At 43.0% G+C, this 27,945-nt stretch overlaps 1 protein-coding gene across 1 annotated transcript in view; it reads left to right on the top strand.

Moving 5' to 3' along the window:
- The window catches only part of agbl4 (AGBL carboxypeptidase 4), a 265,737-nt gene that overhangs the window by 125,466 nt on the left and 112,326 nt on the right, over nucleotides 1-27,945 (top strand). The window contains exon 5 of the mRNA XM_070961390.1: nucleotides 13,881-14,097. Coding sequence (XP_070817491.1) covers nucleotides 13,881-14,097 — 217 coding nt within the window. The remainder of the gene's footprint in view (nucleotides 1-13,880; nucleotides 14,098-27,945) is intronic.

Genomic DNA, 27,945 nt, shown 5'->3' with positions numbered 1-27,945 from the left:
GGCACTTTGTAGTTTTTAACGACTTTGGATGTTTTTTTTTAAAGTAGAAGTAAAATATATTTTACTGGCATAGCAGACAGAAAAGATATTTCAACAAAACGTAATATATATATATATATATATATATATATATATGACCTGTTTTGAAATGAGATTGGAGATTGGCCTGGACTGACATTACATCCTCAGCCTGAGTTATTATACCAGTCCGCCCCTGGCCACAACCTGAACGATGTGAGGAAGATTGATGTACTGATGTTCTCATGACATAATTTGTATACCTAAAATGTATTTAATTTTCCATGTGTTCGGTGCCTGTAGTAGTTGTCAGTTTGGGCCTCTGTATTATTATTGCCACTAGTCCGTGCATTACTTACTTACATATATCAGTCATACATCACAGTCTTACTCCTGCGTCCAGCAGCAGTGACGAATAACATATAACTGTCTAGTTGGTCTGTTCTTATCTCATGTCAGTCCAAATAGCACTCTCCTGACAAGTGGTGTTTGACTCAGTCAGAAGCTGACACGCGGCGGGAGAGAGACAGAGAGGACGTAGGAAGAGAGAGAAATAAGAGAGCGGTGAGAGGCAGAAAGCGAGACAGGCCATTCCACAGCACCAGGATGTGAAACACTGCCAATCTTTTTGTCTGATAGAATAATCAGCATGCACTCGACAGGAGAGTGAAAATTGCCATTCACGCACAAAAACATGGCAAGGATAGTCAATTATCCGCCGGTTTGTTTTTCTCTCTGTGCCATCCATTTACATACTGTTGCTATGAGAAAGTGCTTTTGATGTAGTTAGACGATTCTGGTCAGTATGATATTATGTGAATGTGTCTTATTAGCGCGCAGCGTGTGCAGACAGAGAAAAGGTCATAATGTTTCTTTGTTCCCATAGCTCTTTTTCCTCAATTAAAGCTAATCACCGGAGCCCAACATTGATCCAGCCTCTCAGCTTTTCTCATGCCTGGATTCTGAAGATCTGTGTGTGTGTGTGTGTGTGTGCGTATATGTGCACATAGGAGCGCGTGTATGGAAGTACGTTAACATATCTGTGAAACAGAGAGAGCAAGTGCAGCAACGCAGGCAGAGACAGAGGGAATCATGTTCATACATGTGCCCGTGTGACCATGTGTGTAAATGTAAATGTCATTCTGTGATCTCCTGCACATCGAATGATTTACCTCTCTGGTGTAATGGAGCAATTTCTCCCTTTTTTTTCCTCTATTCCCCATCTCTCATTTTCCTCCTCTTTCAATCTGCAGTAAAATATTCTCCCGTTTAGCTCTGTGACAAGTCATCTGTCACTCAGAACAGCGAGGGAACAGGCTCTTCTGATGGACAGGGCCCAGTATGTGCGTGTGTATGTGTGTGTGCGTGAGTATACTGTGAATGATGAGGCCATTGTTGGTAATCTGTTGATTGCTGACAATATTAACTTATACCTAGCTAAACCAACGATTGCCTTAGTGCAAACGCAAAGTTGCAGTATGCATGAGATCGACTACTTTTAGGAGCTTGCAGAAATACTTTCATGAACAGAATGTTTATTTCCTGTCAGATTGTGAACCCCGTATCGACAAGGGATTGACATATCTCGCACTGTGCAACCCATCCATCCTCTTTCCGAGAGCAGTCCGGCTCTTTGTTTCTCGCTTTTGCGTCTCTAGAGTTGTTTTTATTTGTTAAGCTACGCCAGATATTGAATTTTACAGAATAAACTTTGGGAAAGAAAATGATTTTGTGAGTGTGCAGACTGTGGAGTCACATGAGTTAGACTGACATTATTCTCTTCTCCTGTTCTCTTAAGATTAAATAGATGGATAGATCGAACATCGTAGAGCTATCTGTTGTGCTATCTGTGACACATTCTGTACAGATGTAATGACTGTGAGTACTCATCATGTCTTCATTCAAATCAAAGCAAACAAGCAGAAGTTGCCTGTTCTCGAGCGCACATTGACTAAAATTCACTCTTAAGTGATCCTGCTGCCACAGAGGAAAATATCTGTTTTGATACTATCTGTAAAAACATTTTCATCATAGTTTACTATTTTGATCCACAAATACATTCGAGTTTGGCATAATAGGTTAGTTTAAAGCAGCTTTTCCTACCCAGAGGGCAATTTCATATTTGGCAAACCGTTCAGTGGCAACAAAGTGTGTTTCTGTTTTTTTGTTATTGTTAACAAAGCCAAATATCTTCTGAATGCTTTCTGATCTCCCTCACCTTGTCAACTGAGGAAAACAGTCATGAATTTACACTTATATTTCTAAAAAAGAGAAAAAGAAAAGCTAAATAATTGAATAAAACAGCTGGGCTGCAGTTTATCAGGACAGAGTTGGAGTAAATAGTGTGTTTGTTGAGGACTAATTCCAGCTGCAGACAACGCACATTTGGTGTTTGAGTATTTAAGACGTGGGTGTTAGATCGTCTTAAGATAAACTACTGTACAGTGTCCATCTTCATTGTTATGAAGGAACATGTCACAGAGCAGTGATGCAGTTCATTGATGTCCTTTTAATAGTTTTGGGACGTTGAAGCTCTGTGGCACAGAGGAATAAGCTGGCTTCAGCGTGTTGGCTTTGGTCTTTTCGTGTAATTTGTTGTTGACAGTAACAACAATAAAGAAAATCACCAGGCTTGTCAAGATGTTCATGTTTTGTTCTCTCCATGGGACTTATAAAATATCAAATAATAATGTGTCCAGCATGAATGGCAGTCTCCTGTCCAGCAAGCGAATGCCACATCTGGTTTGCTTATTTTTTCCTTCTGAATCCGTAACACTTTGTTTTGAAATGAAACTATAAAACACAAGTGCTGTATGACACTGTAGATTCATGCTCGTTTTCTCTATTTATATCTTTGACGTTCAGCAGGCAGCTGTGTGCTGTGGTGGGAATAATAGGCTGGCTTTTTGAGAGCCATAAGCCTTTAAGGGCAGTGCAGCTCGGGGTGCTACAGCCACAGGCTCTCTTCTGTAATAGCCTGTAATTCCTTCTGTCTAGTATAATCACCAACACAGCCTGACAGCACGCACCCCTAGACAGACACACTCACCTATACAGTGAGTGAATGAAAGAGAGTGAGAGGAGAAAGGCTTTTATCCAAGGGTCATATTCGCATGGGGGAGGTCGCGGTCACTCCTGCACCGCTGTCCCTCTGCTTGCAGACACACGTGTCAGTACGTACTTTACATTGACTCATGCCTCTGCGCAGTCGTAGAGACTGAAGGTGAAAAGAGAAGATCATTTAGGCAAAGGTCAGGAGAGTTCAGCAGGTGTATGTGTTTGTCTTCTCAGCTCTGAGGCAACATGTGGCCCTCATCTCTCACACAAGCCACTACTACCATCAGCCACAAACGTGTGCATGTGTGTGTGCGCTTTGGGTGGGAGTTGGATGGTACAGGTGCCAGACTCTCCCCCTCCAGCCCTGTGGCGGCCGGAGAAGTTAATTGGTAGCATCTGGCTCTCTGAAAGCCCAAGCGCCCAACCCCCCCCTTCCACCCCACCCTGTTCCTTCTCCTCCCCCCTTCCCTCCAGCCCTCCCCTCCTGTGGGTGCTGCTACCCCTGGCACACACATGGTGACACCAGTCTGGCTGCAAGCTGTGAACGTGGAGTGTGTGTGTGAGCGTGTGTGTGTGTGTGTGTGATATACCGGGGAGTATGGAGGCAGACAGGGCAGCCAGGCCCCCAGCTGCCACCATCGTGCCAAGGGAAAATGCAGGCAGACAGGCTGGCATCTTTGTGCCAAGGCCAGCCGGGCCCTCGGGGAGGATGGAGGAGGGAGGGAGGGACACAGAGGCAGGATGCAAGGAGGAGTGAGGAGGGAGGGGGCAGAGGGACAGATAGAGATTTTAGATGAGTACAATTCTACTGATCTCATGACAGACACAACTTGTGGTTTGCGTGCTGATCGCGCTACAGACAACATGTGGTGTGGCATCAGTACCGTGGCCTCAAAGTTACCTCGACGTCAACTGCCGATTTGGATACCTGTGTAGTATTCAAGAAAAAAACCCCTGCTGTTTACATTTGTCAGACTTTCTGATATTTTGTAGAATAAATGATCACTTAATAAAGAAGTCATTCGATGAAACACTGAAGACTGCAGCTCTGGGAACATCAGAGGTCATCTTGTGTAGGATTGAATATCTTGTGTAAGTTGGGAAATTTGCTGTTAAATGCAGCGAATGCAGACGAGTATGAGACCGTAGGAGATGCGTGTGGGTCAAGACCTGCACCAGCTTGCATCGCAACAGAAACATACCAGTGTTCATAATACCAGTGATATAAGTAGAAGCACAGCAGGAGGAGGTGTAAAAAAGACTTTTCACAGTCTGATGCAAATTTATCATCTCCATTTTTTTCTTGGCATTTTGCTGTTGTTTGATATTGACAGTGGAGATCGAGACAGGAAACACGGGGAGAGAACGAGGGGTACGACGTGCAACACTGGTCTATGTCCAGAATCAAAATGAGAGTGTTGCAGATGTATGTATGTGTCTGAAACACAAGGCTTTGATGTTATATCTGTGACCCAGCCCTGAATGCATGATAGGATTGTTTTCAACAGAGAAAAAGGTTTTTTCGGGTACAAAAACTTGAATTATGACATCACATAAACACACAATAATCCCCGCGCACCGAGTTTTACTTATTGGCTCTCCCTCTCACATCTGTGCTCTATGAGATCCGTACTAGGACCACCAGGACACGCCATGCTGCCCGCTGTTTCACGATTTATTTCGAGATGCACTTCAGCACTGCAGTTTAGCTCACATTGAAAATGCGACCAAAACACTTCATAAACATCTCAGAGTTAACACCGATGGCATTTGTTATGCGTTATGGTTGCGCTGTCATTCACTCTGTGGCTGGAAAAGAACCCTGAAAGTTCTTCATAGAGACCACCAAGAAATGAAAGTAGATGCTCAGTGTAGAGTTAGATAATTAGATAACAGTAATGTCATGTGCAAAATTGAGTGTAAGTACATAGTTTTGGTGGTGGTTGAATTTGAGTGAGAAAACGGTTGAGGAAATTTGAAAGAACTGGTCTCTTGCAATGAAAAGTCATCCACACTCGGCTAGGAGAAATGCAAAAAAACCAAGAAAAGTCAGATGCAGCTTTTTTCTGGAAAAGAAAAGGCTAAACCTCTGATAATACTGCTTCCCATTGTCTGTGAATGACTGGAGGAGCCTTCAAGTATTTCTATTCTTCATTTGTTTCTCACCACCTGCCCACTTTTCATGTCATAGCTCTCCTTCCACCTAATGTACGTCTGTATTATAGAGAGTTCTCTACAATCCGTTCACATCCCCTGTAACGAAAAGGTTGGATCAGCATCCACTGTCCATATTCCCCAGGTGGTCACTTATAGACTATGGCATGTTTTCTTTGTCTCTACCTGCTGTTATAAACAGGCCTTTTGTTGTGCAGCTACACAACTTGAAATAGATGTTTTTTTGTATATTGTCAGTAAGAAGTTGAAAATACAAAAGCAATGAAAATGAAAATCTATTTTATCATAATAACATGGCAGGTGCTGTCATGCTCGTGATACGTGAAGTGACTGCTTTTTGTAACAAGCCCAAGGAGGTGCCACTAAACCATTATTGGAAAATCAGCAACACTGATTGTGACTCAAGGATGATTTATAATTTATTTTGCTCGTCATTGCATTATTCAAGATGGTGGTTATTTTTCCACAACGGCGAGTCCTTCTGATCAGTGTAATGGACTAGAGGAGGTGAGCTCATCTCTGTGTGGAATTTAATAAAAAGTGATTTCAGAATGTGTCATGTGTGCATTGCATTGCCTTCCACTGAGTAAATTTCCAGAGAGAATGATCTCATCACTCTGTGTGACCTTATTCCGTACACACACCACACACACACACACACACACACACACACACACACACACACAGGTAATACAGAAGCGGTAATGCTGATGCTTGATCTTAGATCACTTGTCCCGGTGTTATCGCTGTGTGAGTCAGACACAGTGAGATCAGAGGGTATTCTTTCATCGATGATGCATTTTTCTGAGATATATACCATGATGACTTCACACAAATCATGTACTTGTATAACTCAGACAGCATAGCCAGTAGCCTCAGAGGTTGTAGTTTATGTTATGTTTCAGTCTGAAATGTGTCATTCAGTGGATTAGAAAAGGACTGAAAGAAAATGAAAGAAATAAAGATTGAAAGTAAAAGGTAAAGAGCAAAAAAATGAAAGAAACAAAATGATTAATGCAAGAAAAAGAAAATGGAAGAAAGAAGGGTCTGGGCTTGGCCAGGCCGGGTCATTCCCTCTGCTGTGGCATAGAGAACATCACTAATGGACTAATGGACTGGACAAATAGAGTTACATCTACTGTATGATCACTACCCCACTGTGCCAAACATTCTCATCATATACCTTGGTGTGTGTGTGCGTGTGTGTGTTTGTGTGGGTGCGTGCGTGCATGCATGTGTGTGTATATCTGTTGTCTTTGTCTGTGCAAGTGTCTGGTCTCTTGGAACATTATTATTATGACTTAGTCTGGCGCCAGTCTGTCTATTTGGTCCACACTCATACAGACACACACACACACACACACACACACACACACACACACACACACACACACACACACACACACACACACACACACACACTCACTCGTATACACACATAGATAATGTGATGGGAGTATAATGTTGCACTCTGGGAAATGCTGCATCACACAATTATAGACGGACAGTCTCTTTGCTCTCCTCTTAAACTCACTCACTCACTCACTCACACACACACACACACACACACACACACACACACACACACACACACACACACACACACACACACACACACACGCAAACACACTCAGGCCCACTCCTCCAACTCGCTCACACCACCCCCGCTCGACAGGGGCTTAACGCTGACATCATCATTTTATTAGATGTGTGTGTGTGTTTGATTTTTCATTATGGTTGCTTGTGTGTGTTTTCTCCATACCCCCCATTATTCCAGACAAACGTGCACCTGCCCTGTTGCCCCATAGGGGACCAGTGGCGCCACAGTGGCGAGGGCGCAGTGATCATCTGCTTTCTGCTAATTGCCCTGCTGCCCCACAAGACGCAGGGGAGCTAGCTACCAGCAGGTGCTGCGTGCTCAATCTAGCCGAGATCCCTGTGGAATATATATGGGGCCACTTTTTTTAGTGCAATTGAGGATTGATTTGGAAAAAGCTTCCAGCACAGTCCATTACAGTGTCTTTCTGTCCACGAAACAGTGTCTGAGAGATGACTCAGAGCTAACTACTGCCAGTGTGTCTTGGTCTCTTTTTTCAAGTGGTCCATCCAATCAAGTGATGTATTTTGTCCATCTAATTCTGAAGTTAGAGAAGTAATATATCCTTTGATTATCAGATAAATGTGAAAGCTTAAATGCTTTTCTTCTCTTACAACCAAGCTGCGTCATTCAGCAGGTGGGTTTACTCTTGCTCACGTACTTATTGTGAGCTGGACAGTTTGAGGTGATTTTAAAAATGCACTCTCTCTCTCTCTCTCTCTCTCTCTCTCTCTCTCTCTCTCTCTCTCTCTCTCTCTCTCTCTCTCTCTCTCTCTCTCGCCTCTAAACAGGTCACCTCTCACTCAAAGGTGTGGCCCTCTACTGGTCCATCCAGGCATTGTCACACTGCTCAGTAGTGAAGTTATATATTCCCTTTAGGAAGAAGATTTCATTTTAAGTTCAGTTTATCTGCACACATGTAAGAAATTCTGAATTACTGAAACTTGGTGGCAAAATTCTAGGAAAGAAAGAATGAAATTAATATTCTTTACATGTCTCCTTCATTGTCACTATCTCAGGGTACATGAGTTAAAGCAGCAATTGTAAATCCTGCAGTGTTTTCATCTCTGGGTGTCACCTCGGGGGTGATAAAAGTATCCCTTGTAAATGTATGAGTGCCGTGCATCTCTCGCATTTCTATCAGATTTAGAGCGGAACAGATTAGGAGTTTGAGATAAGAGGCGATGGCTAGACCATATTTACATTGCAGACATTTACATGATAAGACTTGGGCTCTCATCCTGATGACTGTGGTGTGACAGTTCAGTGTGTTTCCGCTTCAACAACCTGACAAAGAGAAGTGACGGTGCAGAGAGTCCTGAAAGTACTGACAATTAAATATCTGTTCAAAGAAACACAGTTTAAATCAGACACATGAGGTAGAAGGTGTGTTTTCACCCATAACCCCTTTTCCAAAAAAGTTAGAACATTGTGTAAAGCGTAAATAAAAACTGAATGCAATTATTTGCAAATAAACCGTGTTTACAGGTGTATGAAGTGCCCATGAAATAACATCCACTATACGATCACGTGTTTTACAAAGTGGTGAACCTCGCTCCATCCTTACTCGTGAGCAACTGAGCCTTCAGAGGATGCAGCTTTTTTGGAATCGCGATTGTACAGAGTAGATTAGACTGGGGTAGAGGACGATATGGGGAGAGGGTGACATGACATATTTTCACACACAAGGACAAACACACAGACCAACAGACATACACAGATAAAAACAAACTGCCGCACACAACCACTCCCTCTATTAAACATATCTGGGTTATTCCTATAAACAGCCAACGTTTTATTTAGATGAGACTCCAAGATTTATGACTGCTTTCACAATTTTATGGAAATAACAGCACGTTTTATGCCCTCTGCATAATCTGAACTCAGGTGAAGCGCTGTAGGTGTGATCTGATGTTGACCGATTTGATGCGACTAACTCACCTTGAATTTAATTTAGGACTGAAAGCTGAAACTTTGCATTCAAGGGACAAACAAATGAACTTATTAAAGTGACCAGCAACCAGCATATCCATGAGTTGAGCTTTTCTACAGTGCCTCCAACAGGAGGTGGTGTAAAGGCCAAAGTTCACCTCCTGGTGCAGTTGCAGGTTATAGTGTCTTCTTCTGTCAGGTTTCAGCCCCTCAGAGGGCTGTTTCTGACCCATCAGAGGCTGCTAACTGCCTGTTGTCTCCACAGGTGTGCGACTCTCAGCTCTCTCGTTATCGGAAAGTCTGTAATTCACAAGTGTTATTGCTTCCCAACACCTTACTCCTGCTAGCCAGAAGAGCTCAATAGCAGCATTAATCCTGTCTGTTTCACATCATCAGCCTTGAACATAATGTGCATCTTCTTGAATTTATGCTGAGCCACACACACTACGGCTGAAAGTTATGATTAACCTGAAAAGATGAAGTCTCTCCTCAGCACTGCTAAGGGCCAAATCAAAATCTGTGACTTCCTCCTGCATATCTGATGCCCGTTCCTCACTGGTCGTGTAAGTTAGTCCCAGTCGAAGGACCCATTCTCATAAAGCTTCAGTCTAATAAATATACTGTACCACATACAATATACAGCAGGCCAACCAAATTACAAAGCAAGCACAGGTTGCCTAGTAACAGAGTCTCCAGAAAGCTTTGTTGCAACTTGATTTGCATCCAAAAAAGATAGATGGATGCCTGAAGAATGCAGTATATATCCCATCATGTTTACACACACATACACAAACTCATGTACTCCACACATGAATATATATAGCCACGCGTTAGACGCTCCTCAGATGACTCGGAGGCAGTGTTTTCGCTTGACTTGGTATGCAAAAGAAGAACACGGAGCCGCGTTTTAAAAACAATGAGCCTATCTAACATCTGGCATCATTTTAGAGTGTCAAGAAATATTGCCTCTTCAATTATTGGCGTCGTAACAGAGGGAGTAAAGAAATGTGTCATTCAGTGTGAGATGTTTGCCAAACGGACTAACTATTTGTCTTGAATGAGCTGGTGTGGTTCTGTGGAGCTTGACAGCCGTACGGGCATATTGGAAGACATTTAACCTTCCTAACAGTTGACAGGATGAACGTTTGACAAGCAGAAAGAGTCAATAGTGAGATAGAAAGTAAGAGGGTGGATAAGCATGAGTGTGTGTGCGTGCTTGCGTGCGTGCGTGCGTGCGTGCGTGCACGGCCGGGTCTTGCGAGTTTCGTCCTGTATGTTTTTGCCTTTGTCTGCGAGAGTGCTCAGTGCAGCAGTGATTGGCGTGTCCTCTACGCTTGATTGATTTGAAAATATAGACAAGATGTCGCCCGTATGAAAGCTACCAATTTATAAGCCTTCATCTCGAAACTTCAGAGAGACGCCGGTGCCATCAAAATCAGAGCGGGAGTTTGTAGCTACCAATGGTTCAGAAGTAGAAAAGCCCCGGCAAGCAAAGTGACACCTCGCTAAAGGCTGCCTGGTAGCTCTATGAAACCCTCTCCCTCTTCATTCTCCCCTTGTCTCTTTTTTTTGTCACTTTCTCTCTGACTTTGTCTCTTTACTTGTCTCTTTCTCTATTTGTCAGCCTTTGTCTAGTGTTTCAGTCCCTCTATTTCTCTTTGCTCTGTGTCTTTCCCTTTATTCTGCGAGACTGTGATGTGACGCTCTGGCAGTTAACTTGTCCCACAGCTCGCTGTCAAATGAATGACCTTGATGTAGCTCGCATACGTTTTGAGTTCGCTGCTTCGTTTCAGCGTCTTTGCATATTCCTGTTTGCGTGTGTGTTTCTGTGTCTCTGTAATCACTGAATTGTAAAACCATGTGCGAGTGTGTTATCATCTGGGGGAAGCTTCTCCATTTTTTTCCCTTATCCCATGCAGTGATAATTCTGTTTGGGAATGACGGCACTGTACCACGTCAAGAGATGGGCAGGGGAGAGGCACAGGGAGGTACCATTTAGATAAAACAAATTGCCAGCTGCCGAGCAGGAGCAGCAGATTAGAAAAAAAAAAACCAAAGGGACTGTGTGCATTTGTGTGCATGTGCTGAAGATTTTGTGCCTTTTTATATTCATGTGTGTGTGACTGTTGTGCCTAAAGCAGGTACAGCTCCTTCCTTAGCCTGTAGTTCAGGCCTTCCAGGCGGTCTCTTTCCATAAGCAGTCACAGACCTATTTTCTCCCGGCCTATAACTATAATGCTGCAATGGGACAAGCAGCAGTAATTAAAATCAATAGCCAGGACTTTTCCAGTCTCCGGCAAGGTCACACGCTGCCCAGCTGAGAGAAAGAGGAGGAGAAACAGACAGAAGCGGGATTGCATGGATGGGCAGAGCCAAATAGGGAAATATGTGAAGAGGTGAGGTGTCATCTTATTTTAATTAACCTGCACCTCGGAGGGCTGGCACCACGGTAATGCACTAGTGTGTGTCTGTGGGTTTGGTTGTGTGTAAATGCGTCCATGAGTGTGTCACATGGAGGTTTGTTTGTCCTTGCTGATCACTTTTATTCACAGTGTGCTCTACTTCAAATCCGTGCTGTCATAGGAATAATATTCATGTGATATTGGCGGGTTGTGCTCTCAGTTTTTCCATTTTTTTCTTTTTTTTTTTTGTCTTCTTCTTCTTTGTCCAGCTTCTACAGGCTTTAAGACAAGGCTGGTAAGCTGGCTCCAGTGGGAAGGCTGGGTGTGGTATAGCTAGCCACTGGCTGCATTAGTATTCTGCTGAGATAGCCACATGCAGATACATTCCCCTTTCTCCTTCCTCTGAAGGAATAATCAGCCCTGCCTTCCTCTCCCTTCTTCCCCTCTGTCTGAGAGAGGCTGCGTGATTTAGCTTTTTGTTTTACTAGGTACCTGCAGGGACATCTTCAAGTGCTTGGAAATGCATGCAAGAGTGTTCGCTATGCATTTATATGCAAGTCTGTCGCCAAACCAGATGTATTAGGTGTCTGAGCAAACACATAAAACTCTCATATGTCTCCTTCCTGTCCCTCTTCAGAGGTGAGTCAGAGAGAGAAGTTCACTCTGTCAGAGTTAGCGCAGAGCAGTCTGTCCTGTTTGTTGATTATCAGGTCCTGTTCCTATCACAGCCCCGATAGCATCTTCATCTGATCTGTTGCCAGAGATGCTAGTTCAGTAGCCAGGCCTGCCATCACACAGTCGCTGTGCTGCTAGCCGCCACCCGTTCCCATATATCTCTGTATCAGGCCCAGATCTGCCATTGCCCTGCTCTCTCATCTTCTCCTTATCTCCTTATTCCACCTTTCTCCCCGCTCCCAACACCACAAACCCACCAGTCACTCGTCGTCCTCGTCTTCTTCCTCCTTTCATCCTCCTCTCTCAGAGCACCTGCCAGAGCTCCTATTGCAGCGCTGTTGTTCCCCATGCTTGGTCTTCTTCACATAAACTGTCAAGGCGGAGTCATTGAGTGACAGGACAAACTGGAAACTGGAAAAAGGAAAGGTGGAGAAAGCGGAAGGAGAGAAAGGAGACAAATACAGTCACTCGCACGCATACAACATCCTCAGTGTGCGTCTCAGTGGTGAGGGCTGCACGAGGGAAGAGAGGAAGACAAAGATAGACTGGTGAAGAGTGTGGAAAGAAAACGTGGAGTAAGCAGAGAAGTTCTGTAGACTGCAGCAGTGCTGTCCTGCACCCCATCGATCGTCCATGAGGTGCACGGATCAGTCAGCTTTATTTCGTCCCGGGCCCAGCATGCAACATGCAACACGCAATTCAGCAAAGCACACGATCATAGGACACAGTGAAGACACGACACTGAACGCACAGCACATTACAAACACCGCACAACGCTCAGCACAACAAGAAATTTGACATACTGATGCGCAGATTAGAAGCTTACCCATTCCTCACTCTATATCATTTTTCTAAATTGCTCACGACAACTTCAGTGAAAAAGCAAACACATTTTATGCTTTTCACTCAGACTGCAGCTCTAAATTCCACGTCATGCAAAGCGCCACAGATCGTGCAACGGTGTCATAGTTGTCATACTTCCAGTCTCTTGTGTTGACTTGGAAATCGCTGCACCAGCCAGCCACATTTCATGCTCACACACACAAACCTCAATGCCAGATTCTCCGGATGCCTGATGTGTTAGCAGAGGTCACAATCTGAGCGCTCATTGAATGACGTTGAAGTTGTTTTGATCAAGTGTGATGAAGGAAAATCACTAATATTTTCTTGCATTCTTCACTTCTATAACATCTGTATTATCTCTTGTCCATTTTTGTTGCTTGTTTGTAGAAGTCGTGCCTCTCAGGTCTCATATTTGCCTGAAAAAAGTCTAATAAATTATGCCAAACAACCTTGAGGATGCCCTGCATTTCTGAAAGATAGTGATACTTGAAATCTCAAGTAATTGAGTGAATTTGCCTTTAATTTATCAAGTTAGCTGACAATTCATCACTCTTTGTAATTTAATTTCATTGTTTTGCTGAACACATTCATTTTCATTCGAAATCCATCAGTTATATTTTATCATGTTCGTGCTTCCTGGGTTTGCCTTAAAGAATAAATAACGGTTGTGGTGTTTGTATGACAAATGATGAATCACAAAATGGTGATTGATTACCAGAAGTGTTTGTTTGTTGTAAATCAACAAAAAGAATCATCAATTTTATGTGTTGGTTTGTTTTAACGTTCGCCCCTCATAAGTAATGAACCTCTCAGAATACTTCCCAAACTTCCCAAGAAGCTTGAATGCCAGGTGAATCCTCCTGACTTCCCTCAGTCCTTGTACTCCTTTGCCAGCTGAACTCTGTGGAAGGCGACAAACTGACGAGTTGATGCAACTTCTGCGTTCTGATTTCTCAGCTCTCTGCTCTCTGTGTATTCTGTACTCATTATTCACCATTTCCTTATCTATCTTTACACTTTCTGTACTTTTTTCCTTCTCTTGCACAATTGCTTTGCTCTTATTGTTCCTCACATCATCACCTGAAACATCTTTAACTCTTCAAAACGTTGCATCCCTAAATTCAAAGACCTGTCCCGTAAATGTCTCTAATTTCTCGATTATGTGTCTTTTGCTGTTGTAGGCAGAGGCTTCCAGCCAAAAACGTCTACTACTATCGTTGCCCTGACCACCGGCGCAACTACGTCATGTCCTTTGCCTTCTGTTTTGACCGAGAGGACGATGTATACCAGTTTGCTTACTGCTACCCCTACACCTACTCCAGACTGCAGCACTACCTGGCCAGCCTGGAGCGCAGGAACCTGCCCTACCTGCAGAGGGAGCAACTGGGACTCAGTGTGGTGAGTTGGGGGGTGGAAAGAGCTGTGAGCAGGTGGAGAGGAAAGTGTGTGTGGTGGGTGGTAGTGAGAGCAGGGAAGTCAAATGGTGGTGAAGATTAAGAGTGGAAGGGTTGTAAGTTGTACTGTGTGTGTGTGTGTGTGTGTGTGTGTGTGTGTGTGTGTGTGTGTGTGTGTGTGTGTGTGTGTGTGTGTGTGTGTGTGTGTGTGTGTGTGTGTGTGTGTGTGTGTGTGTGTGTGAGAGTGTTCAAAATAAGCAGACCCAGATTGGTAACTTAGGTGTGCCTGCTGGTCATAACTTCAGCCTCTCATGTTATTATTAGGATTGTTGCACCCTGAGATGACGGACTGTAAGCCTCTGGGTGTGTGTGTGTGTGTGTGTGTGTGTGTGTGTGTGCGTGTGCGTGCGTGCGTGCGTGTTTGTCTGTGTGTGTGTAAATGACTCTGTGTGTAATCAGCAGAGCTCTCACCTCGGCAGTAGGAGCTAGTGTATCATACACGCTGCCTCCAGTCTTGTCTGCTCTTATCAAATAATTGTAGGAGAAAAACTCATTAGAAATGGTTGAGAGATTACGACTTTTTCTTCTGTCCTCCAACATTTGTCAGAGAAAGGCTTGCTGCAAGGGGGGCACCATGAAAGTACAGGTATTTGGAAGGAGCACCTGACCGTAAATACAGGAAGTTTAGAAACCATGGTATGAAACGACTGAAGGTACAATTAAATTCAAATCTTTTTTAAAAAGCAGTGTCTCTGTAAATCAAAGATCTGGTCACCTACAGTAATAATAACAAAAAAAAAAATTTACTACAGCTCCCCAAAACTCTGCTGGAAAAGACATGGCTGCATGGGCTGCAAAGATGCCTTGAGCAGCTACTCTGTCAGAAACAGAAGTAGAGCAACTGGTGCGTTTGTTTACAACACAGCCAACCAAACTGTGTGCTGAGAAGATGAGAAGCCAACAAGCTCTTCGCCCATTGGGCGCTTTTAATTTGAGACACACAGGAAATGTTCGATTTGCATTAGTAGTAACTTGATACAGCTCAGGGACTGATCAGTAAAGGCCTCTGTCAAATAGATGTAATTACGTGCAGTAATTCTGAAGCACATTCATGCATTGCGTCCTGTGAATCCCTTGTGCTTACATATGTAAGTCATTTGAATCCTGTTCGGAACAATGACACCACAAAAGAGAGGTGATTACTAAATGTAAATATATTGAATGGCTTGTGCTGGAAGAAATGCTGACTATAAATATATTAAATAGGAATCGAGATAAAATAGGATAAAATTGGTGTCATACAATCCCATTTTTTACTTACAATATCTAAAAAAAAATCCAATTGCTCTTGTACTTTACGTTTTGTCTCTAATTGCTCTTGTATAACTTCTGTTCCATTCTATTCTTATTTTTTGCACATTTTAAGTATTTATTTGTTTAAATTTCTCTTAATTTCTATATATACATCTGCCAGACTTAATCATGTCCATTATCTAACAGGCACTGTTGTGGAAATATATTAGTTCAGTTTATCTGTATATGTACTTTCAGTGTGGTGAGAAATCTAACCACAAAAGTACACAGTTTGGTGTATGGACCATGGTAAACAGTGGATGGAGCTTCTAGGTCTGCAAAGAGAAGCCAATGACTGAATGCCTTAAACCTGCATTCTTTCTAATGGCCTGTAGGGGGCTGGCTGCATAAAGAAGTGTGATTGTATGGAAGCTTATGAGAAAATGGCTGTACTTCTCACTTGATTGATGACCTCAGTGAACAGTGTCCCAATGAGTTCAACATCTTAGTTGCTAGTTTCTAGTCTTCTTCAATACTTCTTGATGTTAATTTTGTAAGTTATGGTTCAATTTGGAATAAAATAGACAAGAAAACAGGGTATGCTTTAGGGTGTGGCTACCTTGTGATTGACAAGACTATCACAGCTTGTCCTTGGGTTCTCAGTCAGATCCAATCAGGATAGAGGTAGCAATGCACATCGTCCCCACCTCCACACTTACATCCAAATAGGGTCACGTCTGACTCCAAACAACCAAGATTGTGACAGCCATAATAACAAACTTGAGGTTTCAGAAAGGTAGTCTACAAAACCAGTGGGTGAGGTCACAGTGGTTTTACACTTAGTAAGAACCCAAAGGTTGTACACAAGGCATTATGCATTTACTCTCAGAGCTAACAGTCAGTTTCCCACTTCTGTTGTTAATTATTCCAACTGCTCAGCCTATTGTCGCAGCCAAAAAAATAAAAATCAGGATGGCAAACATCCCAGAACAGTAACATATATAATGGACCTTTGGTTCGAAGACCAGGAAGTTAGGTGTTGGTGTGTCTCACTAATCTTCCCTTTCCATCTGTACTACAACTGTGTTGTATATAGCAAAGTGTAAATACTAAGCTTTACAACTCTGCCAGTGCACCGCGCTGTTTTTGCTCTATTTTTGAGCCACGTCATTTGTCTGAGCGAGACAGAGGGGAAAAGAGAGAGGACAGACTCGGTTGGGTTGGCTCACAGAGTCAGTATTAGTATTCATAGTCATTGAGAGGTTTTATGGCCGTATTTTTCTCTTTATGTTCTCTGGGCCTGGGTGGCAGACAGCCCAGCCCCACCCTCTCATATCTCTTTCTCTGTCTGCTCCCTCTCTTGCTGTTACCCTCTACCCCCTCTCCATCTCATGCACATATGCAACTCCACACACACATACGCACAGGTCAGAGGGGAAGGGATGAGAAGGGATGAGGAGAGCTTTCTGGCTGCATCAAAGTTTAAAGACGGATTGCTGCCGTTTCCGAAGCAGAGTCTTTGCAGGTACACCACAATAGCTTTAACCTTCTAATGGGTACAGTTATCTCATAAGGATGGAAATAAGAGCCAGGGCCATTTGCACTGGCATTCTGCTATCATGCTGACTAATTTGTTTTCTGTAATGTATTCCTCTGAACAAAATCTCTGCCATCCAGCCTGCACTGGTGGACTCAGATACTGTAAAAAAAAATAATAAAAAAAAAAGGTCGGCTCTTTTTAATTTTTACCTCCAGCTGTCTTCATCTTTATGAATGAGGTAGTGTTTACTGATTTAGAAGGCAGGTATTTTTTATTATCTTTCTCAAACCCAGATCCACCAAAGCAGAGTGAATTGAATTTGATGTGTAAATTACATTGAACCAGATTGAGTTCACTTCAGCTGAGTTGCATTTTAAAAAGTCACTTTAATTGAGACAGGAAGACAGAGGAACAGAAAGAGAGAGAGAGATCTAACAGTTCTGGATGGATGAAAAGGGCAAGCCAGGAGGATCTGAAATTAATTTTCAGATCAGCCTCTCAATTCTCAAATCTTTCACTTTCACTCATACTCAAAGTGCCATTTGAGACTTAACAATTAGAGTGGAATTCACCTGTTCAGGAAATTAACTTTCATCACAGTAGGTGGTATCTCTCCAGGAGAGAGAAACAGGAATGATGATGAGTCATTGAGAGATCAGCTGCTGTTTAGTGATGAGGATACACAGATACTGGTCACAGTAAAACCTGAAAATGGCACAAGTTTGTCCATAAAAGACTGAAAACAGGATGTCTAAATTCAGAGGAAAGAGATTATCATTCACTCTGACAGTCTGCATAAACAGTTTCTCCCCTCAGATGGTCCTTTTTTTTCCAACAACACCAAACTTTCTGTCAGAAAACTGGGTGTGCTGTTTGATTCTGAATTCTGAAATGCATATTAGCAAGGTTGTCCAATCTTGTTTTTATCATCTGAGGAATACTGACAAGATCTGTTCATTTCTAAGCTTCAGAGACACCAAATCTGTTGTACATGCTTTCATTTCCTCGTGTTTAACTTATGGTATTAGTCTCCTAACCGGCATAAATCAGAGAACCTCTTAGACTAACAGAAACCAAGAAATGAAGAAATATTACTCCACTTTTAACGTCTTTAAATGGGCAACTAGTTTATTACAGATTGTCAGGATTTACTCATTACCTTTATAGTAGATTATGGCCTGGACCCACTCTGTATCTCTGCATTACTGTGCCCTTATCAACCTGCACGTCGTGTCAGGTCCTCAGGCAAGAACCTGTCTGGTCCCGTGTCAGGATGACTAAAGAGGACCAAGCTTTTGCTGTTAGGGCATCTCAACTCTGCAACAACCTGCTTGACGAATTCAGATTTGCAAAATTAGATTCCTCTTTAAATTCACTTCCTAAAGGAATAGTTTGACATTTCGGGAAATATACTTATTTGCTTTCTAAGAGCTAGACCGGAATCTCATATCTGTCTGTTAAATATAAGAAGCTAGACTGGAAACAGGGGGAGGCTAGACTGGATCTGCCCACCAACCAGCGCTTCTACACTCACTGATTAACATGTTATGTCTTGTTTGTGTAATCTGCACGAAACTGAAGTGTAAAAAAACAAATATTTATGACGACAGTTATGTGCTGGACTCTTGGCTGGGAGCACACTCCAGGAAGTTTCTTGTCCCAGCAGTAAGATATAGTCCGGTACATAAAATGGTATGTAAAATGGAAAAATGTCATTTCCTGCTTCATTTTGTGTGGATTTCACCAAAGAGACATACTGTAAGAAATAGATCTGTGAGCTTTAGAGGTAGGTGGTATCTGTACTTAGCTAAGCTGAATGGCTGCTGTCTGTAGGTTCATAATTAATGGACAGATATATTTTTAGCAAAAGTATTTTTATGACCTTCTTTATTTTGGGTAATTTGTTTTTGTGTGTGTGTATGTGTATGTAGATTAGTATGTGTCAGTACATATGTACATACATGTACATATGTAACATGTATGTTTGTGTGTGTGAATTGATTATTTGGTTTTTAGCTTGTGGCAATCACCCAGAGTGCCTAAAACACAAAGGTCCTTGCAACACACGCGCACGCGCGCGCACACACACACACACACACACACACACACACACACACACACACACACACACACACACACACACACACACACAAAGACAAATACCAGGAGAATTTCTCTTCCCCAGAGGAAAGGAATTTTGATTCCTGCTCTGCTGGGTTCATGGCCCTGCGTCAATTCCTCTGGTCCCTGTCTGTCTGAACATTTCCTTTTGTAGACCATCCTGACAGTATCTGAGTTAAGCCCTCTCTCTCTCTCTCCCCCTGAGGCACCCACGTCCACAGAGACACCGAGAAAGAGACAACATACGTTTGACCTGCTACAGGCCTTTTTGAGAAGATGCGTACTGCTTCCTCTTTCAAACTATTTCCTCATTCCTGTATGGTGTTCAGGTGTCCCGCGGCCATCTGGATTTTAAAGCACCTTATTTGCCCACCGTCCCTGTTGACAAAGTGTTTTTCTTTGGTCTCACCGGTTGGCTGTGTCTGCCCAGGAGTTGCAGAGGCAGCAGTTTGAGTTTTCCTTCTGCCACTCCTGCTGGGTAAGGGCAGGGCTATGACACTATTAGTCACCTCTGACACAGCACAGCCTCTGCCTGTAGACCACATGGAAGGACAGTTTAAATGTGTGACCTCAGGACGGTAGAGTGGACAGGCCACTGACCAGCCTTAAGGATGGCCTGGCCTGCATGCAACTTGACAAGCCTGAATCCATGCTAGCTATTACACTATGATTCTGTTCACACATCCACATCAAGTAAAACTATTGATCTCAAATTCACAGTGCAGGGATGTCACATCCACTCAGTTTTATTTTTTTTTCTTGTGAAATCTCACAAATCAAAGCAAGATTATGATAGATCACTTGTACTGTGTTGAAGAGAGGCAGCGGTCACTGTCAGCTGCAGTGACTTAACATTACTTAGACTGTTGTGATTGAATTTTAGACCTAATCCTGTCCGCTATCAGTGTTCAGGTACCATGTCTGGGTGTCTGCTCAGTGGGAGTGGAGTCTCGAAGAACAGGGTTTTTTTTTTTTTTCGTGTCTGGAGCAAGAGGAGGGGAGTGGAGTGGGCACTGCAGCTATATCTGCCTGGCTGCCTCTCTCTCTCTCCTTATCTCTGTGTTTGTACACTGTGTGCCAAGATCCAATCAATAGCCACTCCAGCCGTGGAGAGAGGAGAAGGTCAGCAGCCACACTGGAGGAGCTGGGCCAAGCAAACTGATGGGAGAACATAGGAAACACACCACGGGCAAGGCACATTTCCTCTCTCCCAGTAATGAGAGATTCTTATGATTTCTGCCTCCAAATGACTCCAGACTCTGTAAAACGCTCCCTTTAAAATGTGTATTTTATTACATCAGGTACGGGTAATTTGTTAAGAGCCAATTTACACTTGAAACTTGTGCCTTTTCTAATGCAATAAGATGTTTTAGTAATAAGATATCAGAGGACACTTTAAAGGGGGTGTTTTGCAGTATTGCTAGTCCTTGAACAGTGAAATCACAATTACACTTCTGGACTCCTGGATGAGAAAACCCAATGAGTGACATGGGCATCGTCTCGTTTTGTGTTTAATCAGTGCTTACTGTGCAACGCAATCCTGTAGAGTGACGTTGTAACTTAACTTAAAATAATAAGATAAACATATAGCACAGCACAGTCTTATCACAGCGAATTTTCCCTTTTGTGTGGAACTGAGTGATTGACACCATTCATATCTTCTCAGCAAGGGTTTCTCAAATCATACACTGTCATCAAGTAATGTAACAGCATCCATTGTGACAGCGGCAGTTTTAATTACAGTAACTAATTAATGCTAACTTTGCCTGAAAGCGGACTCTGAGAGCCCAGTTCTTGACACCGGAGCTGTTCTGTGAATGGCTGTGTGATTGGTTTGTAATGAAGAGAGCCCTCAACCACTGACTGCCTCTTTCAAAGGCCGACACCTGAATAGCCAATCAGCACTTTATCGTGTGGATGAGGTGATACTGCAAAGTGAAACCACATGAGAGATGTGAACAGCAGTGAACAGAAAGTCTGTGCTTGTTTGGTGTGTTTGCGTTAAGACTTAAACAGATTCACTCATATGGTTTGTATGGAAGCAGAAAATAGCATATTCTCCACGTTGTCAATCTTTTTCATTACAGCACCACATACAAATGAGACAGATGGGTCCAGGCAGATGATCAGAAATGTTAGCTGTATATTTCCCCAAACACAGATAGTTTTATAGCTTTGTTAGCATATATTCAAGACAGACACAAGCACTTCAACTGTCAAGCAAGCTGGCAGCACTCAAGTAAGTAAACTACTTTTTCCCCAAGCTGGAAGGTAAACAGCTCAAGATAACAGAGGTTTTTTTCCTTCAGTGGCAAACTGTTCATGAATGCATTAGCTGTGGCCTAAACATCAAACAGGGAAGAGAAATCTCATTTTAAAAAGGAAAATGCAAAAGAAAAAGACAAAGCAACTTAAGGAATATAGCTATATCATCGGGTGGAAATTAAATTTTCACTCCTTATATTTTACTTCCCCAACTAAGTTCTGATGAAGTTTTTCTTTTGTGTTTGCCGTCTGTTTGTTGTTAACTTTATGGGTCCTTGCGTTGCCTGTTTGCCATTTTGTTCCCCCGTCTTTGCATTTGTCATAAATTGTTCTCTCTTGGCCTCAGGAAGTTTTGCATTTTCCTTGGCAGCGGCTTACAGGCATCTGGATAAAAGATCTAGACTCTTAATCATCTAATAATATGTTAATCACTGCCTCCAGCACCTTGGTGTCTGAATGAAAGAGGAAATTCCTCAAAGATGGAAAGGTCATCATTGTATCATTGCAGGTTTCTTGGCAACAATTCTTGTTTTTATGACGCTTTCTTTACCGCTTCATTAGTGAGTGACCCTTATTCTATCAGACACTTCTTATCAACATGGCATTATCTGTTGTCTAGCACAGGAATCTGAGAAAAAGGTTGAGCTGTGACTATTCTTTGGCCTCAGACAGTTGACTAAGAAGGCTGCTCCAGAGGGAGCAGAAGATAAGCAGGTTTATGATCTATGTCCTTACATTATAGTGCTGTATGGCCTCTTATCTCCAACCAATGCTTCCCCAAGGATACTAGATGCTTTATTACGCATCCACGCCCCTGCATCGCTCCCATCTCTCTGGCCATCAAGGGAGGGAGAGGTGGTGGGTGAGTGCGTTCGGCATGGCTGTGAATGCGTAGCCTATCGCAGATTGGCTGTTCGTGCCGGTGGTGTGTTTAACTTTACAGTTTTACACAATGCAGGTCAACTTTGTTTAGACAAAATATGGGAGATAAATAGATTAAAGTATCACAGGTGAAGCTCTCTGAATTTGATGCTGTGATGTTCACGCAGTGCTGACCCCTTGTTGATCCTTATTATAATGTTGGCACAAAAGCACACAGATTTCGGGTTACTCAGACAGAGATAATATTTATTTTGGAAATTGGAACTTATTCACACCTTAATGGCTTGGTGCTCTGTCTCTTTTCTCTTCTCCTCTGTCTCTCCTTCTCTTGTCTGTCCTGTGTTTCAGTGAATAGGAATTTAGCATTGAAAAGTTCTTTGAAATGGCTCATGTCTGTGGGCCTACAGTGGAGTGATCCGTGGATTGTGGATAGTTGAGAGCCTGTATATGAAATTAAGATGAAAGCGAATGTCATTTCAAACTGAGCCTGTGCTGCAGTCTGCAGACACATCTCTCTCTTTCTTCCTCTTCGTCTTTCCGTGTCCCCCACCTCTTCAGAGGCAAATCTATTGCCAATCCTCGCAGCTGTGTTACAGCCGTCTATCTGCCCTCCTCTGCCAATGGATATTTACACTGCCGGCTTCCTAGATGACGTTCAGGATGAAGCACTGAGCAGGGAGCACTCACTCTGTCTCATTTGGGTGTCAGGACTCAGTTCCCCAGGAGGACACAAAGAGGGAGCAAAACAGATAGCATTCAAGGCTTTTAATAAATCAGAATACACCTTTCTGACAGTGTAATTGCTTTCCATTGCCTGGCCCAAATGCACCAGCAAGCAGGAAAAAGAAGGCAAAGACGGGAGAAAACAAGAGAAAGTAAAAGACAAGGAGAGGAGAGCAATGCAGAGCGGGCTGTACAGTAGATCATTTGTTTGGAGGAAAAGAATGAAAATTAATGAAAAGAGAGTTGCTCGCCCTCCAAAGGCAGCCAAGCTTGAAATTCACTTTGAGGGAAACTTAATTTGTTGTAAATGGGCAAAAAACATATTACTGCGCAGCGCGTAGAGGAGCTGCACGGTGTGTCCGTCTGCTGCGTCTGTCTGTCGGCATGTGTTTGTGGCAGATGAGGACGCTATGCTCTGAATAGCTCAGCTGAGAGGAGGGAAACACAGGAGCCTGTTAATAACTCCAGTAACAGCATTCTCTTTCTACATGACTGCTCTCCAGCACTCCCTTCTAGCACGTCTGAATACAACTCCAGGATGTGGAGGAGAACTCGTCAAAAGTTACTTGTGAGAAATAAAGTTTGGCCTGTTCACTTCAGGTGTTTGCATATGTTTGTATGTGTGTGTATGTGAGTGCACGCATGTGTACGTGTGTATGGTTTTGTGTGTCCCTCAGCTGGCATTAAAGGACAGGTTGACATTTTGAGTCTTTTTTTTTTTTTTTTTTAATAAAATACTGTCATGCTCATATGTACATAGGCAGAGTTGTGCCTGCTGTCCATACTGGCTGTTAAATTATGCCCATGTGAGTGACACGAAATAACTAATTTTGTTTAGTGCAAAAATCCATTGGAAATAGTTAGTGCATTTCCATTTTAGAGCAAATTCAATGTACATAAAAAAAGTGGAATGCCAAAAAAAAACAAAAAAAACTCAAAAATGTAAGCTTGGTTGAGGTGGGAACGTTGGTGCATTGATGGAAACAGACCTAGCAAAAAAAGCCATGACGTACACGGAGCATGTGACTTAGACGTCCACCAGAGCTTCCACACACTAAAAGTAGAACCAGATTAAAGCATAAAAAGCATTAAAGCACAGCTGTGTGGACCGATGAGCCTTCATCAATTAATACATGAAACATCACCAAAGCAACATTTCCATCATGTTTTCTACATTCAACGAAACCCAACTGGAGAATTAGCGCCACCAGCTGTTTACCTGAATGAACCAATTCTGATTGTTTGCCTAATGATGCTGGATGGATGCAACATGCATTAATTTGCCTTTTCCTTTTCTGGATATTCATTTGAAAATTGTCCTTCATTTGGATGAACTCTGAAAATCATTTTTGTACTCAACAAGGACTGTTTCCTGTCACTTTACTAAAATTGCTTTAAGAAGGGATTTCAAACAATTACAGAAGCCAATAACACTGTAAATGTGCATATGGAAATACGATTATTGTTTTGAGACAGACTTGGAAAAAAAAACGACTAAGAACGGTTGTCCATTTCCAAAATGATAAATGATCAAATTACCGAAACTAATTCAAACAACAATCATTCCTGAGAGGAAGAAGTCAGAAAACTGGCTCTGCTTGCTCGACTGCCCCAACATCACCATGATAAACTCTGTTCTCACCAGAGTTTTGCAAAGGACAAGTAATAGCTTACTGCATTACTATAAATATGAACTGTAAATACACCCATACATATAACCCATAAATATTCCCTCCAGTTTCTCCTAAATCAATGTAACAGAAGAACTGCGAATCAAAGATGCTCTTATTTAGTGGCTCTCTGTAATCACTTTCAAAAACTGAGTTCTTCAGATCAAAGTTATACTCACTCTATCTCCAGTCAACCAGGAACTGCTCCAGGAAGCAGTGGCTGAGCTCAACATCCAAATATTGGAAATTGGCCAAGTTTTCACCATCAGATGAAGCACCAACACTCTATTTTAAAGCATTCAGTGAGGACGCACCATGCACTGATGTTGACAGACAAAAATACAAAGGGCTTCCCGAGCACCTAACCAGCTCAGGATATGTTGAAGATTTGGCTGTCATGAAAGACATCCTGCATGAACTTCAGAGTCTGTCTCTCGAGCAGCAGAGAAGAGAAATGACACTTGTGGATTCAAGCCTCTACATCCAACAAACCATCGATGTTTTGACAGTCATGAAGACTTCTGGTGGGAAATCAATGAAGAACAGTGTGTCTCATCAGGCCCTTTTAAAGCTGCAGCTGAAAGAGGGCAGGAGGAAAACAAACAAGCCTTGCCTTTATGAATAGGTGGTTGGCAGTCTAACCGAGCACTTATCACACTTGGTCCAGAAGCTCAAGACTCTTGATAAATGCTATTGGCCGGGAAAGCAGGAGGCCTTTACTTTGTATGGCGAACAAGAAGCACACAGCCTAGCTAAATCGCTTAGGGAACCAGCCAAGGAGGCTGTGGAGCAGTTCAAAGTCTGGAAACTGCAGGGCACACCACAGGGCAAAATGCTGGAAAGTCTATGCATAGCAAGTCACGCTTAACCTCCCCATGTCGAGAGCAAGGCATGATTGTCTGTTGTAAATGACACAGCCAGCCAGAGCTGCAACAGGTTACATGAAGGGAGCAAAGAAAATTAAACCTTTTGAACAAATCTGATCTAGTGCCAGTCAGGAGAACCTGGATGTTGTATTTCCTTTTCTTGGATAGCAAGAAGAAGCTGAGCCAAAGCCTCCGTGGTCCAATGTTTGTAAAAATAAGATCTCGATCTCTAGTCTCTGCTTCTGTGACTCAATTGTGATCGACCTACTGTGCGTAAGGTGAAAGTTACACAATACACAAATGTACGTTTGAGCGTGTGTGTATGTGTTGCAAGGCAAAGTTGTTGCATGGTTGTGTAGTCATGTGATTGGCCTCATAGTTATTAGCCTTATGATGTGTGTGCAAATTCAATTCAATTTCAATTCAATTTTATTTGTATAGCGCCAAATCACAACAGAAGTTGTCTCAGGACACTTTCCATATAGAGCTGGCACAGACCAAGCTCTTTTATCTACAAAGAAACCAACAATTCCCCCATGAGCAAGCACTTGGCGACAGTGGCGAGGAAAAACTTCCTTTTAACAGGCAGAAACCTCGAGCAGAACCAGACTCTGGGTGGGCGGCCATCTGCCTCGACCGGTTGGGTGAGAGAGGAAGAGCAAGAGAGGGAGAGTGAGACAGACAGACAGACAGACAGACAGACAGACAGACAGACAGACAGACAGACAGACAGACAGACAGACAGACAGACAGACAGACAGACAGAAAAGCAGTCAGAGAGAGAGAGAGAGAGAGAGAGAGAGACAGAGACAGAGAGACAGACATGCAGTCACAGTAACAGTGACAGTGGATGTAATAACAGCAGTAGCAGTTGCAGTGGATGTCAGGCAGGGCCAAGGCAGGAGATGCAGCTGAAATCCACAATCCAGATTCAGCCACTGTCCATGGGAACCTGCAAGACGACAAAGCACAGAGACTCCGGGGAAGGAGCTAAGTTAGTAACACGCCGTGGTAGGACATGAGAGCGTGCGGATGGAGAGGGACAGAAGGACAGAGGAGCTCGGTGTATCTTTGGATGTCCCCCGACAGTCTAATCCTATAGCAGCATAACTAGGGGCTGGTCCAGGACAAGCCTGAGCCAGCCCTAACTATAAGCTTTATCAAAAAGGAAAGTTTTAAGCCTACTCTTAAATGTAGAGCGAAGTATTTATAGCTGAGTTGATTGCCTTGGCTCGCATTGATGAAATCTTGTGTGCTGCGTATTGAGCCTGTGTGGAGTTCAGCGTAATAATGGAGCACTCGGTAAGCGGGATTTCTGATCGCCGCTGGCTGTTTCGCACACTGATCTTCACACTACAGTAACATCTGGACTCATTGTTGGGTCCTGATATTTTCATATCCACCTCAAAACTGAGAAACTGGACCTGCCGTGAACATGGATCTTGATGCTAGTTTGGACGCTGAGGTACATGACCGTTCACTGCGTTATACGCAAGTATAATCCTAACAGGAGTCCAGAAACAGAGGACTGGATGCAGGACAAGGATTACCAGTAATAATGGACAGCGGTGAGATATTGACTTATGATGTCACACTGTGTTGTTTCACTTCACAATGTTCCAAGTTTCCTTTCACATCAGGCAGTAGCCCTAACCCTAACCCAAGGCTTGTCTTGCTAGGTCAGTTATATCTTACATTGCAGGGTGCAACTTTACATTACGTTGACTGCAAGTGAGAGAGATTTTTAAAGAAAGATTCAACCTCAAGTTGCTCTTGAAGTGTAGCATTTATGCTGTAGCATGCAAGACAGTCTGTGCACGCAACAGTGTGTGGCTGCAAGTTAATTTGTATGTTGCATGTATATTGGTTGGTATTTCTGCAGGGATAGATTACTTTTGAATTCTAGATACAGAGGATTGATCCAACCCAGTATGTCTAGTGATAAGCTGCAGCCGAAAGCCAAGGATGACTGACAGGTCATGGTCAGACAGTGTGATTGCAGACTTGCTGCAGTTTTATCCTCGCCTACAGTTATAGACCTCACCACTCAACAACTGCGTGTGATAGGATGAAGCAGATCAGACGTCACATGGCATCAAATCCTTGACCTCAGCCTGTACTATGAGCTCTCAGCTTCCATTTCCTCAGTGCTCGCCTCAAGAGGTCGAGAAGGTATGAACGCTTTATGCTCTCACATGCCAAGTGTGTATCAGAGGTCCTCAATCTCAATGCACAGCACTCACTGATGTCCTCTATGGTGCCTCGAAGTGCAGAGACTTGTACACGGTCTAATATATTATATTGGCTACATTGCTTAGTTGGAGCACTCTGGCACGAGTTGCTTAATTACAGTCTGGGCAGGAAATGGAAGGGAATGTCAGTAAACAGAACATTTGTGGGATAAATCAGATCTTTCATGTGGTATTTTCAGTCCTTTTCAGGCCTTTGCTGCTCTCTCCAGTCTGTTGGCCTCTCACCCATCCTTGGGCAAG

Source organism: Chaetodon trifascialis, chromosome 4 (assembly GCF_039877785.1).
Source record: "Chaetodon trifascialis isolate fChaTrf1 chromosome 4, fChaTrf1.hap1, whole genome shotgun sequence".
Classification (NCBI taxonomy): domain Eukaryota; kingdom Metazoa; phylum Chordata; class Actinopteri; order Chaetodontiformes; family Chaetodontidae; genus Chaetodon; species Chaetodon trifascialis.
This window is presented reverse-complemented; position numbering and strand designations above follow the sequence as displayed.